Raw genomic sequence first — 15,862 nt, forward strand, 5'->3', positions numbered from 1 at the left:
CAACACAGGGCTTCTACAGAAGCAATCAAAATAAGGGAAGGGAAGGAGTGGTTCACCGAAGCCAAGTGAACAATTAAAATTAGATATTGTGCTGCTTTGTCTTCACCAGAGTCTCTTCCCATCGGACATTCTTCCTTTGCATCCAGGCTGCCTGATTTCCTCCCAATCTCTTTTCACATCTCTCTTTTCTCTGTAAGTCCCATGCTTGTCAGAATCCCTCCTCATTATGCACAGTGTTTCAGTTCTCTAGGTGAGGTTTCTCCTTCTGTACCCTAGGAGGGAGGCATCACCCTTCACACCCAAGGAGGTGATTTGTGTAAGCCAGAGACATTTATCTGAACAAAGCCTTGACACCCTTCATGTAAGTTACTCCACTCGCTGGCATCTTGGTCCCTGATGCCCCAGAGTTCATACTGCATCCGTGCCCATTCCTAGGAGTCAAAAGTCCCCAGATTGACCCACTTCACACTAAAGGACTTGAAGTGGACCAGGCAAGCCTTCTCATTTCTGCCTGCAAATTAACATCCTTCTTTCTTCTCCCTCAGATCGCCCAGGGCTTGCCTGCGTTGAGAGAATAGAAAAATACCAAGATAGTTTCCTGCTGGCCTTTGAACACTATATCAATTACCGAAAACACCACGTGACTCACTTTTGGCCAAAACTCCTGATGAAGGTGACAGACCTGCGGATGATCGGAGCCTGCCATGCCAGCCGCTTCCTGCACATGAAGGTGGAATGCCCCACGGAACTCTTTCCCCCGTTGTTCTTGGAAGTGTTTGAGGATTAGACCGACTGACTCATTCTCATAATTCCAACAGCACTACTGGGTGTCATTTCATTCCATTGCCTAGCTCTTTTTTGTTTGTTCCTTTATTTCTTTGTGTTGGGAGGGATTGTTTTGGGGTAAAGGGAGGTAGTCCTTGGCATAGACATGGATGAAATTGCCCCTCGAATGCGGGTACTTGCTAACTATTGCATTTTGTTCTCCAGTCCTTTGATGTGAATATGCTTTGGAGGTTTTACAGTTGTGGAGGTGAGGTGGGGACAATCATTAATTCACCAGCACCAAGCCGTCACCAGCTCCCATCTGTCCCTGGTCAGTGACTCGAGCAAGCAAAATGGCACAGCAGGAAACTAAAGAAGACTTAAAACCAAGACAATGTGGTCATCTTGATCCAATCCTGGTTTTTGCAGGGCTCGAATTAGCACAGCAGAGACAGCCTTTGATGAGATGTGGCTTTCAGCTTCCTAGAGAAAGTTCTGAACAAATTGTTATCTATTCAAGAACATACTGTTTTCAGCACTCTGTTCTCTCCTAGCAGCCTAACCTGGAATGTATAAGGATATGTGTTTCCCCCAAATTAGCTGTCCTTTCACTGTAATTTTCATAATCCTGTGATTTAATTTGAGTTATACAAGGGTGTGACTCAAAGATGTGCAGGTGTTTGACTGATTGAGGCCAACAAGGAAAACAATTTCCTTAAGTGAGCCCAAAGAAATTCAAAATCTTCACAGATATCAGTGACTCAGTGGTTTCCAAAAATTCATAGTGTCACTTCATAGCAAGAAGGCTTCTTACTGCTCAAAGGAAACTCCCACAAAAATCAAACCTACTTACAGAGTGATGTCACTGTTCAGTGACATCAGACCCTTCAACTCTCAAAGTCCTCAAGTCATTCAACCTGATTCCATCTCTGCTGAGCCGACAACAGATTTCCCTGTGGATTGACCTTCCAGTCAAGGAGCGGTAACAAGCTGAAATGTTTGAGTCTTGTTCTGGGGAGAGACTAGTGATGTCACATTCTATGTTGAAGGAAATGCAGGGCCTCAGAGCCTCCTCACGCCCTGATGCTGAGGTTCCCCCCTTCTGCTCTTGGATCCTCGGGCTCTTTGCTCTACTCACAAGTGTTTCCTAATCTCCTTTCCCTCTGGCTCTGAGGCTTGACTACCACCAAACAAAGCCTGCTCCAGCCACTGACTCTCTCTGTCCTTCTGATAGCATCGCCCTGACAGATACTCAGCAGAAAACAGCTGCAGACCACGCACACAAACCCTCACTCACCTTCCCTGCCCAGCCCACCTCCCCAGTGACCGACACTGGAGTACTGTGTGCCCAGAAAGCATATGATGCCCCTGGTTGCTTCAATGTCAGAAGACGGGCACAGAATATACCCATGAAACTGAATGTATCCCACTCTTCACTGTCATGGTAGACATAAACTATTTCTCTGCCTGCCTTGTACTGCCTTATCCTGGAAGTGTTTGGGAAAATAAGCCATATCAGTGAAACTTGCCTAAAAACCATGTAGATTCATTCTTTTTTAACTGGCCCAGAAGTTGGGGTGCCTGAGTTCTAGTTTGTGCTCTCGAGTGGTAGATTTGTGACCTTGAGTCATGAACTCAAAAATCCTTCCTGTCCTTAACACTGTACTAATTTTAGGGGGTGAGGGAATCAAGTTCTTTTGATGGTTTCTTTCACATTCTAATTTCTAACTTTATTAGAAATGATGACTCTCCTGACAGCTAAGGAAAATATATTTGGTGTTGATTCAAAATAGAAAGTTGATATACGACATATCAGTTATTTAGAGAAAGGCAGGGTAGATTTGGGAGAAGGAGAGGAGTGCATTAAAAATCCTGAGAGTGACCAGAAATAATCCAGGAGAAAAATTACGTGTTTGATGTGCTAAAGCAATTACACAGGCTTCCAGGGAAAGAAACCAAGAGCGGTGCACTAGAACTTACTACCCAGAGAAAGGAAATAGGTGAAGAGAATAAAATTATCAACATGAAGTTCATGGGCAGATTACCTGCTTTGACTTCCCTCAGTTCAGTTCAGTCGCTCAGTCCTGTCGGACTCTCTGCGACCCCCATGGACTGCAGCACGCCAGGCTTCCGTGTCCTACAGACAGTTTTTTGGTTTTGTTTTCTCCAGGTAGCCTCTAGCCAGTTTCCTCTGGTCCTCACTTTGTTACCATCTCAGCTTCCTCTGTTGACTCTCTTTGGATAACTGCTCTTTGAAACAAAGCGTTTAATCACCTTCTCTGCTCCAGGGTAACTCTGAGAAGCTTTTCCGGGTGGGGCAGGTTTTCCTTTGGAAGGGAAGGCGAGCAGGCAGGTCCTGGAATCTCACAGACTCCTCAGGCAGTAGGCTCCCCAGGAAAGTCTCCTCAACGTGTTGAGATTCCCCAGGGCATCAGACAGCCCCAGATTCAGTGCAAGTGCAGAGCCTGATCTAAAGCCGCATGGGAACGCCTTAGAAATTGACATGATTGACCACTGGCCAAATGGTTCAGCAGATCTACAGCAACCCAGCCAGCCCCGACTAAATGTGTGTTTGATCCTTGGCCTCTTACATGGTAGCCTTAAGCAGGCAAACTGCAGATCTCAAAATCTTGCCGAAGGCTGACTACTTCCTGCTGAGTAGACTAAGCCTCGAGGACTTCCGGTTGAAGGAAAGGCTGTCAAGACTGAAGGACTCACAACCCCGGTGGTCAAGGTGACTCATTCCTTCTGTAATTGACTGAGGTACTTACTGCATCTCAAGACTCCATCCCATAAAACTCGATTAGAAGGGACTTGCTCTGGATTTTTTTTTTTTTTTTTTTACATTTTTCTTACGTCGTCCAGACTTTCAAATCAAATGTGGACTGCCTGAAACCTTGCCCAGTGGGCAGACGTCCCAGAAGAGGAGAACACGCCCTACAACTGGGATATCTATTTATAAATCACTTATATTTGGGGGGTGAGTGGTGTCCAGTGTGCGTGTGCGTGTGCGTGTGCGTGTGTGTGTAGCCCTCAAGTGTACTTCACTCTTCAATTAGATGTGCCGTGTTGGTAGAAATAGTGAAAAAAGTAAAGATCTTTTCTTCTTTATGATTCTGCTCCAAACACCACGTGCCGCCTCTGAGCTTTCCTCGTCCGTGAGCCTCGGTCCTCAAGGATACCCGCGCCGTGTTGCTGCCTCAGCCCGAGAGCCGCCTCTTCCGCCCACAGCATGGCCGGCGCGCCCGCCCCGCGCCTCCGCGCTCGGCCCCTGCGGACGCAGCCTCCGTGAACTGCAGACGCCCTCGAAGCATGTCACTGTCCGTGATACATTCTTATTCTACGGAACTCTAACCCGTTCGTGTCATGTTGACCTTTGGCTGCATGAGTCATAAAATATGAAACTGGTCTTATGGTTTTTGAAACGTAGCCAGCATTTGTAAGGCTAAACCTTTTTCACAAACTGAGTTGAGATGAATCACCACCAGGCCACCATTCCTCTTCAGAAGGAGAGTGCTTAACAGACGTTTGAATCCCTTTGCCCTTTCCGATGGCTACCGCGTCAGGTTCCAAAATAAGCTCGTCATTTTTCCTGTTATTTTAATAATAAGGAAATATTAGCATAGTGTTTCTTTTGATAGCGATAGACTATAATCCGTATTTAAATTTTATAGAGGAGAAATTTTATTGTACTGTGATGTAGATATTTATTATCCAGGTAAGGATTTGCCCGGTGTGTATTTTTTACAATTGAAACACTTTAATCTTTAAAAAAAAAAAAAAAACTTTAAACACACACACACACACAGACACAAAAACAGACTAGGGGAAAAAAGGTTTGGCCTTATCACAGAATTTGTACTGTGCTGTACAAATGTTTGCAAATGCAAAATGTGTGCATTTCTAGCGTGTTTCTACATTCATTAATGCCGCCTTCAGGAGCAATATCGTGCAGGTAAAATGCTGTTTGTGGCTTTCTGTTGCACAGTTAAAGCTGACCCACCTTATGCACAAGACAATCAGATATAAATCTGTCCTCCTCAGGATGCAGACAGGACGTTCCAGAGCACAACGCACGACAGAAGAAGACCCTTAGGAGACAGGCAACTTGCTGACACAGACGCTAGCAGGGCATGAACGAGCAGACATTATGCCACTCCCCTCTTTTGGTTCTTCCTATTTGGCATTTTTCATTTGATTTTAGAGCCAAATTAGTTATGAAAGCTTTCTTTGGAGAAAACACCTTTATTCCCCCATGATGTTTTCATGCCCTGAGAATCAGAAAAGGACAACAGAACAGGGAAAGATTTACAGTCATCGGAAGATTTGTGTTTTGCAAATGGTGTTAAGTGATATTGCTAGATTGGTAATATTTTTTTCAGCCTAAAATTCTATTGAAATCTGTGATCAAAATGTTTTAAACTATCCAAAAAGAAAATTTGTATATTTGGGAAAAATGGATTTTTACATAGCTTTTGTATGCAGATATTAAATTGTAATTATGACTATAGCAGGCATAGATAAACTGATAAGCTACAATTCTAAAAAAGAAACAAAAAAGAAAAGCTTATAACAGATATACTTTTCTGCCTCTTTCTTTAAATATTATTATTTTCTACTTAGGCACAGGGTTACCTGCTTGTCTCATCTTGCTGCTTCCAAAAGAAGGAAAACAGAGATGTAATGACATTTGTTTCATAAACATCTACTAAAATAAGCAAGTTTTCTTGAGAGGAGGGCATGAGGGGGGGATAGGGAGGTACTCGCTTTGGAAGGGGCCACAGAGATGGGGTGAGGAGGGAAGAGGGAAGTTTTTGCAGCTAAAAGACTGCATTCATCTTTTTATCTCAAAATGTCCAAGAACATTATTAATATTAATGAAATTATACTAATACCAGGTATCAATATATGGCTCACATGTTAGGACTCATGCTGTGATGGGTGGCAAAAAAAAAAAAAAAAAGCCTAATGGGAATTTATTGTCCATAATATCTGAAAAATTCAAGAGTGCCATGGCTTCAGGTGTGGCTGGATCTGGGTACTCAGTACCTCAGGGTGTGCCTTTTTTCATCTCTCTGGGCAGATTTCTGTCTGTACAAATTCCCTTCACATGGACTTCATGTTCACATAGTCTTTTGTCCTATGATGGCCACCAGTAGCTCCAGGATGAGTCTTCTAGCTCCAAACCAGTGGGAAGAGAGTTTCTTTTCCCCAACAGTTCCAGTAAAAATCCTGAACCTACTCCTCATTGGTCCAGATGGAGTCATGTGCCCATTCCTGAGCCAGTCGTGTGGCTGAGGAGCACAGATATGCTAATTAGCTGAATCCTCTGAAATCCTGGAACTGGATGGAGGAAAAGAAGGACAACCAGCCCCATCTAAACTAGACAGAGTTGAGTTAGGAATGGTTCCCCAAAGAAAAGTCTGTCTTGCTACTATAAGAAATGGGAGGAACAGTGAGCAAGTAAAAAAAAAGAAGAAATGTCCACACCAATCATTAAGTCTGAAAGCACATCCATTTTTGGTACAGCGACAAGTCTCCTGAACAGAGAGGAAGCTCAACACCATTCGGCCAGGACATGAGCCAGATAAACACTCCAATGAAAGTATTTGATGATATCCTACCTAGCTCATGAAAGAGGCCAAGATGTGGCTAGCATTTATCATTTCCCCAGACTAGATCAGTTCAGAGTACCATTCTGAGAGTCTCCCCACTCTCTGTTCAAAGGACTGTGCATAAATTTTATATCTGTCTCTTTTCTACATTACATACCTTCTCAACTCTACCCTAATGAACATATTTCCTCCCCCCCAAGAAATTTATTCATTCTCTTTTGGAGAATTGTTTACACATACATTCCAGCTAGGTACTATTCTTAAGCCCATTATACAGGCAAAGCTGATGCAAAACTGATGTAGTAGCTAACAGCTTGACCTGAGTAATGGAGCTGCTGTCATGGCACAAACCCGCACAGTTCTATTGATAATAATCTAAAATGAAGAGAAGCCAAAGGCCAAAGTTGGTTTGCTTTCCCTTCTTGAGATGACAGTTCATCCTGGTTTCCTATTTAGGTACTCAGGCATGGTAGCTCTGTAAATAAGTGGAATTGTCATTGAGTTCATGTACACAAATTCTGACACATTAAATGTTGTTCAAACTGAAGCAAAACTCAGTAGAACTACTGAAATGGAGAGTTTTCCAGATATCTAAGGATCTGTAAGTGATAAATGTTTTACGTTATACTTCTCAAAGACAGACTCCATTTACATAGCATAAAGGGAGGTCAGAAATGAAGTCTCTACCAGTAAAATGGTATTGCCTGAATGCTATCTCAAAACGAGAAGCAAGTTGTCTTAGCCTTGGTTCCCCAGAAAGCAGTTTATTTGCCACAGTTTTATTAGAGATAACAGCTCCAAAGGAAGCGGTAATGGAGGGGAAATTAAGGAAGGAAAGAGACTAAACACAAGAGCTGGCCACCCTGAGTGCAACTGACTACTCAGTCATGCAAGACCATCTTCTAAGGGGCCAGGCAGATCGCTGCCTCCCCAGACGGCTCCCATGGGCCTGAGGGAATCAGTTACCTGCCTGCTGTCATCTCCCACTCTCTGTTCAAAGGACTGAACTCCCCTCTGCTCGGCTGGACATGCCTGGCCACGGAGCAGCTCCAGTGGTGCCTCATGCTCCAGGAGCAAAAGCAACCTCCCAAATGGAGAAAGTTCTCTCCACTCACCACAGCTGGGCACAGTCCATCTAGACTGGGTGACAGACCAGGCGGCAGGTGAGGTGAAACAAATGGCCCTGGGCCCTGGGCAGGTAAACAGGACTTAGAGGGTCAGCAATGGTCTGATACAGGGGATCCTCCAGCCAACAAGTTCCACTGATTGGCCAAGTTCCAAAGAGAATGACAAAGTTCCACAAACAAACCTGTGTTTCACTGTACCGTGACTTTGAATGTGCTGTTGTTTAGTCACTAAGTCATGTCCAACTCTTTTGGGACCCCATGGACTGTAGCTCACCAGACTCCTCTGTCCATGGGATTTCCCAGGCAAGAATACTGAGGGGGACGGGGAGGAGAGGGGTTGCCATTTCCTTCTCCAGGGGGTCTTCCCAACTCAGAGACCAAACCTGTGTCTTCTGCATTGGCAAGCAGATTCTTTACCACTGCACCAGCTGAGAAGCCTTTGGACATGTAGGGGTTCTTAATTTCATATAAACTTGTCATGCAAATTGTCCACTTATCTACAGTTACATAGCATAGCTGAAAAAAACTAAGCAGACTATTGATTTAATTATACAATATTAGCTTTTCTTACAGGCGACTCATTTCAAGGCCAAATTTTTTTCCATATAAATATCTGGCTAAAAATTTTGTAGAAGTCAATAGAAATTTGGTATTTTTTTCTGTACAAAACTTCACTTTGGTGCAAACATTTTTAGAATCAATACATATGAAAAGTGGAGTCAGATGATTTACAATGAACACTCTTCTTTTTTAGGATAATCATCTTTGACTTTTTTGGTACTAATTTCAACGAGAGAGGGAGATGCATACAGAGTAGAGCATCTTCAAGTTAGCAAATTTGAAAATCCTTATGCCCTTAAATCCCAACAGATATATAGACATTAAACACACCCCTCAATTTTACTATGAATCCTAGAAAGATGCTTTAGTCTTTTTGTTGTAGATATGAAAGTTTATTTGAATTTTAAGGATTTTAGAATTTTCTGTAGGGGTATCATTAGCCTTGAAGAGAGCTTTTAGGATTTCTTTCCATTATTCAAAGTCAAAGCCAAATAAAATCTTTGTAACAATGAATTATTTCAAAAGACGAAGAACCCCAAACCAAGGATCATTCATTCATACATGAGCTGCTAATGAAAATCCAATTGCACATTTCAGGAAATTCATCTTCATTTTCTCCAGCACTGACAAAAATAGCACTTGTCATTTACTCTCCACTCCAGAAGCCCAGCAGTCATCCCAGAGGGTGGGCTGGGTGTTGGTGCTGCCTTCCAGAGTTTTCCACTGCTGCACGGAGTATACAGCAACAGCCCACCAGGTAAGGAAACCTAATCAAAAGCAGGAGTCGTACCAGACCCTCTATATTACTGTTAATCCTCCAAATAAACCCAAAAGGTAGGTGTTCACACCCTCATCTGACAACAGGGAAATGGAGGCTCAGCGTGACTAAGCAACTCCTCCAACATCCTGCAGTTGACAAGTGTCAGAGCACACAGGGCCCCAAGAGCCACGTCATTCTTACAACTTGCCCCAATAAGACCATCATGGACTTAGTTGATGACAAAAGAGCAAAGGAAACCCTGCTCTGGAAATGTTTTCCATTCCCCTTCCCAAGAGGCTCCTCTGCTCTACCCGAAAAAAACACATGCCCTCTGAAGACTGGCCATGGTCTCATTAGGTTGTGTCTACTGCAAAATCATCATTGGTGTTGCAACACTGAAGAGTAATTTCTTTTCAGTTCACTTCAGTTGCTCAGTTGTGTCCAACACTTTTGAGCCCATGGACTGCAGTACCTCCACTTTCCCTGTCCTTCACTAACTCCCAGAGCTTGCGCAAACTCATGTCCATTGAGTGGGTGATGCCATCGAACCATCTCATCCTCTGTCATCCCCTTTTCCTCCTGCCTTCAATCTTTCCCAGCATCAGGATCTTTTCAAATGAATCAGTTCTTCACACAAGGTGGCCAAAGTATTGGAGTTTCAGCTTCAACATCAGTCCCTCCAATGAGTATTCGGGAATTATTTCCTTCAGGATTGACCGGTTTGATCTCCTTGCAGTCCAGGGACTCTCAACAGTCTTCTCCAACACCACAGTTCAAAAGCATCAGTTCTTTGGTGCTCAGCTTTCTTTATGGTCCAACTCACATCCATACATGACTACCGGAAACACCATAGCTTTGACTAGATGGACCTTTGTTGGCAAAGTAATGTCTCTGCTTTTTAATATAATGTCTATTGCTCATAGCTTTTCTTCCAAGGAGCAAGTGTCTTTTAATTTCATGGCTGCAGTCACCATCTGCAGTGATTTTGGAGTCCCAAAAAAATAAAGTCTGTCACTATTTCCATTGTTTCACCATCTATTTGCAAGGTAGTGATGAGACTGGATGCCATGATCTTAGTTTTTTGAATGTTGAGTTTTAAGCCAGTTTTTTCACTCTCCTCTTTCACCTTCATCAAGCGGCTCTTCAGTTCTTCTTCATTTTCTGCCATAAGGGTGGTGTCATCTGCATATCTGAGCTTATTGATATTTCTCCCTGCAATGTTGATTCCAGCTTATGCTTCTTCCAGGCCAGCGTTTCTCATGATGTACTCTGCATGTAAGTTAAATAAGCAGGGTGACAGTATACAGCCTTGATGTACTCCTTTCCCAATTTGGAAACAGTCTGTTGTTCCATGTCCAGTTTTAACTGTTGCTTCCTGACCTGCATACAGGTTTCACAGGAGGCAGGTAAGGTGGTCTGGTATTCCCATCTCTTTCAGAATTTTCCACAGTTTGTTGTGATCCACATAGTCAAAGGCTTTAATTTAGCATAGTCAACGAAGCAGATGTTTTTCTAGACTTCTCTTGCTTTTTCTGTGACCCAGCGGATTTTGGCAATTTGATCCCTGGTTCTTCTGCCTTTTCTAAATCCAGCTTAAACATCTGGAAGTTCTCGGTTCACATATTGCTGAAGCCTGACTTAAAGAATTTTGAGAATTACTTTACTAGTGTGTGAGATGAGTGCATTTGTGTGGTAGTTTGAGCATTCTTTGGCATCGCCTTTCTTTGGGACTAGAATGAAAACTGATCTTTTCCAGTCCTGTGGCCACTGCTGAGTTTTCCAAATTTGGTGGCATATTGAGTACAGCACTTTAACAGCACCATCTTTTAGGATTTGGAATAGCTCAACTGGAATTCCATCACCTTCACTAGCTTTGTTTGTAGTTATGCTTCCTAAGGCCACTTGACTTCACATTCCAGGATGTCTGGCTCTAGCTGAGTGACCACACCATTGTGGTTATCTGGGTCGTGAAGATTTTTTTTGTACAGTTCTTCTGTGTATTCTTGCCACCTCTTCTTGCCATATCTTCTGCTTCTGTTGGATCCATACCATTTCTGTCCTTTATCGAGCCCATCTTTGCATGAAATGTTCCCTTGGTATCTCTAATTTTGTTGAAGAGATCTTCAGTCTTTCCCATTCTATTGTTTTCCTCAATTTCTTTGCATTGACCACTGAGAAAGGCTTTTTTATCTCTCCTTGCTATTCTTTGGAATTCTGCATTCAGATGGATATATCTTTCCTTTTCTCTTTTGCCTCTCACTTCTCTTCTTTTCTCAGCTATTTGTAAGGCCTCCTCAGACAACCATTTTGCCTTTTTGCATTTCTTTTTCTTGGGGATGGTCTTATTCACTGCCTCCTGTACAATGTCATGAACCTCTGTCCAAAGTTCTTCAGGCACTCTCTCTATCAGATCTAATCCCTTGAGGCTGTTGGTCTTGGTGGGACCTATTTATAACTCAGCTGACTTCTAGAGGTGTCAGTCAACAAGAGGACATTTTGTTTTGCTAAGCATTTGGGGGCCTGAGTGAGTTGTTAAATTTGGAGAGAGCCAAAGTGCTGTGCAAAATGAGAGGAGAATTTTCAGCAGTGGAAGCAGAGAGGCTACAGAGAGGACACAGGGAAACACTTAAGTTTCATGATGTCATCATATGACAACTCCCTGAACTTCAAATAGAACTTCAGATGATCATGTGGCAAATGATTAGATAAAATCGGCAAATACATGGCACAAGTGAATGCCTCACAGAAACAGATAAAAAGGGTCTTCAGTTACCATCTTGCTATGGAAGAACAGAAGCCCAGGGCAAAGGGCTTCATGATAAAACATTATCCCAGAACTCATGGGAGCTCCTTTACCTGGTTTCAAACACTTGAAAGAAGAATTTTCAATGCAATTTCACCTAGCTCTGAAGACACACCTCTACCTGACATCTGGACAATACATTTAGTTAAAACTGCACACAGACATGAGGATAAGTCACTAAACGGAAGGCCCTTGTGGAATTTTCCACAGGAAAGCAATAAGAGCCTCTTCTACCCAACTTTCACTCTAACCTGCAAGTAAAGGAAGACAACGAAAGCCTTCAAGCCAATAGTAGCCAGCAAACCCAGATAGCATCAGAGAGAAAATTTTTACAATATTGGCAATGTCTGAAATGTCATGAGATTAGTATCAAGAATAAACATGCGGGTTTTCCAAATCAATAAGAAAAAAAAAAAGAAACACGAAATACAATAGAAAAATAGAACATTTATAGAAAGAGAAGCCCAAATGGTTAACAAGTATATAGAGATCCCCTAACTTACTAGCCATCAGAAATAGGAAAATCAACACCACTTTATAGCCACTAATTAGGTAAATAGAAATACCAAGTGTTACCCCGCTGAGAGTGTCAACTGGCCCATTCCATTTTCCTATAGCCAATGACTCTACATGTAATTCCACCCCTGGGAGCACACCCTGAACTCTCACATGTGTCTAGAGGTATGGTCATCTGAGCATCCCAGATTCTGCAGTTCAGGCTAGGGAAGAGGAGGATACTGGGCGGAGGGCTTCCTACCAAAGACATCCCCGAAGCATCAGAAGCACTGAACCAGACCTGCATACAGAGACACTCACGAAATGAGACAGCACCATAGCACGGATATAAACTACAGACACATGCAAGGGGACACCATATTTACTTATACCAAGAACATTAGACTGAGTGTCTACGTGGACGAGACGAAGAGAGAAAAAGAAAGAAAGCAGGAGAAGGGTCATGGCAGACTGACGATTTTAACCACCATGAAACAAAGTGGATGCTAATCTCAAGTCCTACCTAAGGGTCCCCCTCCCCATCCCGAAACTGCCAGGTTTTAATTATCTCTTCCCTGAGTCACTCCTATTATGGTATTTCCCATGTGATGATGGGCATTAAATGATGAATCTTGGTGAGGCACACAGCTTAGAGCTTCAGAACCCAGAAGTGAAAGCAGAGATAGTCTAGAGGTGACTAGGGAAAGAAAGGAGAGAAAGGGGTCAAGTCCTTGGTGTTAAATCATCTTCCAGCTGCCAAGCCTATTTTCCAATGAACGACATCTAATGTGAAACTAAAAAAAAAAAAAAAAAAAAAGAGAGGCAAGGCTCTGGTTAAATAGGTCTGTCCATCCAGCCACCCCAAATCCCCAAAGCAAGTCTGTCTCTAAGGAGTCCCTAATCTCCATCCAAGTTCTGGAAAACTCTGATCTAGAAACCTATGCATTCATAAGCCAAGCTGGAGTGATGAATGGGAGGGGCGACTTTATTTAAAGGGCCCCAGTAGAGCCCCTACGGCTCCTCAACAGGAGGCAGCAGTCTTCAGAGAGACAGGCCTGGCCTGCGGGGAGCCTCCTAGGATGGGAACGGGAAGCCTGAGAGGAGCCTGCTGAGCCCACCACCCCAGCTCTCTCCTTTAAAACCAGGTTCACACACCTCTCTCATTTTTATGAGTCTGGAATTGAATACTCTGTTTGTTGTGCTACATAAGGAGATTAAGCAAATTTGCGCCAAACAATTTCCATCCCTTTTGAGTTCCTCTGATTTGGAGGGCTCGTGAACCAGGACCCAATCCATTTCAAATGGGGAATGATCCAAGGAAGCGGGAACACTTACTCTGCAGAAGACCTGAGACTCGCATCTGAGACACCCTCGGTGAAACAGAAAACCAACTAGTTCCGTGTTGCTGCCGAAGAGCACAGCTAGAATGAATGGATGGAAGTCATTCGGAAGTTAATATCACCCCAGAAGAAGACAGAATGATGTCACAGTTGAACTGTCAAAAGTGGAAGTAGAGAAGATTCCATCACTCAAGGAGTTCAAGCCAAAACTACACTCTCATCTGAAGGTGAGGCAGCACAGAGACCAGAAGGTCAAAGCCAGTGACCCCTCAGACCTCAGCTTCAGCCTCAGGCCACATCGTGACCATGTCCTAGGGGGCCGGCTCCCTGCACTTGCTGAGGTTTAAGCTGTCCCTGAAGCCATATTTTAGGTTCTCCGAAAGGAAACACGTGAGATGAACCTTAGATAGATTCGACTTCTGGTGCCACTTACTTTGAATATATAATCATCCCCTGCAAAAGCAGATGAGCCAGTAAAATAAAGTCTACCATCTGTCTCTCCACGTTTTCTTTTTCAACAATTATCTGACTAGCTCCGGAGAAAACCTCCTCTGTGCAGCCATGAATCAGACAGGCTGATCTGAAACCATCAGCAGAGGGAATCATGTGCCAGAACCAAAGAGCAACTCTAAAGTGAGAAGAAAGACAGCAAATAAATCCTAGGATCGCCTTGCACACTGGGAACATCGTGTTGCCGGTCGCTCATCAGGATGAGCTGAATCCCACAGTAGTTATTAAGCATCTCCATAAGATGAGTCTTGATTTCATTGTCTCTGGCTGGGACTCTGCACACTGGTTGTCTGCCCAGGCACAAATTTATTTTGATCAAAATTAGTCTTAAACAGCTTGGCTTGAGTAATGACGTGGCCAAAAATCGTGGCCAGCAGACAACTTGAGAGGCTTCTCTGGCAATTCAGAGACCAGAGAAGAACAGAAGTTTGAAAAAATACTTTGCAAGGAGTTGATCCCCCTCCCACTTCTCAGAAAACCATTTCTTAGTCCAATCAGTGTTAGCAAAAGCCATGATCATCCCCTGTGGAAAGTACCCAGGGAATGAAAGGAGCACGGTGGACAGTCAGGAGAGAGGTCTGGACTGTCCTGAAGTCCTGTGGTTGGCGCTCGGCTTCTTCTGCCTGCCGCCTTGGGAGATTCAGAGCCAGGAAGATGCCTTACTCTGAATGTCTGTCAAAAGCAGGCACGACTAGACTCTGAGCACTCCAAATCACTGCGGGTTACAAGCAAGACTAAAAATGTGCTGGCACGACATTTTTCCTCCAAATGGAGATCACGAGTCACATGTTTATAAGGATGGGTGACAAGGAGTTTGTCACTAAAACGTTTCCATTGCAATCAGCCTCATCTTTCCCAGGAATTCCTTCATTTCACATCCAAGTGCTGGCTTTTTTCTCTCCAGAAATAAGACCACACTCTCTCCCTGAAAGCATGCACAAATACATCTCACAGGGACAGAGGAAAGTGGGGCGGGGGGCACGGGCAAGCAGCACCATGATCCCAACATGATCCCAAAAGCCTGGTGTCTGCGGCACATCAGTATAAGTCCACTGGTCACTGACTCGGTGGACATGAGTCTGAGCAAGCTCCAGGAGACAGTGAAGGACAGGGGAGCCTGGCGGGCTACAGCCCATGGGGTTGCTAAGAGTCAGACACAGCTGAGCAACTGAACAACAATGACCCCAGACTTTCAAAGAAAGTTTATTCTCAACTTGAACCCAAGGATCCCTGGGGCAGCTAAGCACATAGTCTCAGAAGAAGACAAAATTTTTATTTAAAAAAAGTTTTAATTTCTGGTTTCATAAGTAATTTAAAAATTTCCCCTAAAGCTAGTCTGGATCATCCAGATCATCTCAAAACCAAATACTAGGTTTTAGTCATTCGTTTGCCTTCATATTTGTAACACCTCTGATGTCAGATAATAACTTTAGTTGTTGCAACATAATTAGGACCAAAAAAGCAGACTTACTATGTGAGTGATGCAGTCACCACCAAACCCACAGCATCACGGCTCACTCGCTCATGAAGGGCTTGGCAGTGGTCAAGGACACCAAAGCAGTGGGCAACCTGAGTCACCACAATCGAGGACAGAGTCCAGGCTTCCCAGATTCGGGGCATCGAGAAGCATTAGAGAGGCATTTGGCACATAAACAGGTAAAGTTCTTAAAAGAAGATACATCAGTCATAGTTCCATTTTTCCATTGATTATTAAAAGCAACATGGTTGCTTTGTCAATAAAGGGAGTGAAGATAGTATTTGCAATCTTCCCCCAAGGTGCCTTTATTCTTCCCTGATGATGGATGGCTTGTGCGGTGAGTGAGGGACATCTAAAACTCGGCAGGCTTTCTTGCCTGAGCCTAAAGAACATTCCCTTAATTGCTGAG

The 15,862-nt window shown here is 43.6% G+C and overlaps 2 protein-coding genes across 10 annotated transcripts in view; one reads left to right on the plus strand and one right to left on the minus strand.

Annotated features, from left to right (window-relative positions):
* Positions 1 to 5,342, plus strand: part of THRB (thyroid hormone receptor beta) — a 437,396-nt gene extending 432,054 nt beyond the window's left edge. For 8 of the 9 annotated variants that reach the window (XM_027530213.1, XM_027530212.1, XM_027530210.1 and 5 more), the window contains one exon: positions 546 to 825. In XM_027530213.1, coding sequence (XP_027386014.1) covers positions 546 to 787 — 242 coding nt within the window. In that variant the 3' untranslated portion in view covers positions 788 to 825. Of the gene's footprint in view, positions 1 to 545 lie in introns of all 9 variants that reach the window. The other variant, XM_027530209.1, reaches the window with a different exon arrangement.
* NR1D2 (nuclear receptor subfamily 1 group D member 2) overlaps positions 1 to 15,862 on the minus strand; it is a 138,593-nt gene that overhangs the window by 17,969 nt on the left and 104,762 nt on the right. The window lies entirely within an intron of this gene.

This window comes from Bos indicus x Bos taurus, chromosome 27 (assembly GCF_003369695.1).
Source record: "Bos indicus x Bos taurus breed Angus x Brahman F1 hybrid chromosome 27, Bos_hybrid_MaternalHap_v2.0, whole genome shotgun sequence".
Classification (NCBI taxonomy): Eukaryota; Metazoa; Chordata; class Mammalia; order Artiodactyla; family Bovidae; genus Bos; species Bos indicus x Bos taurus.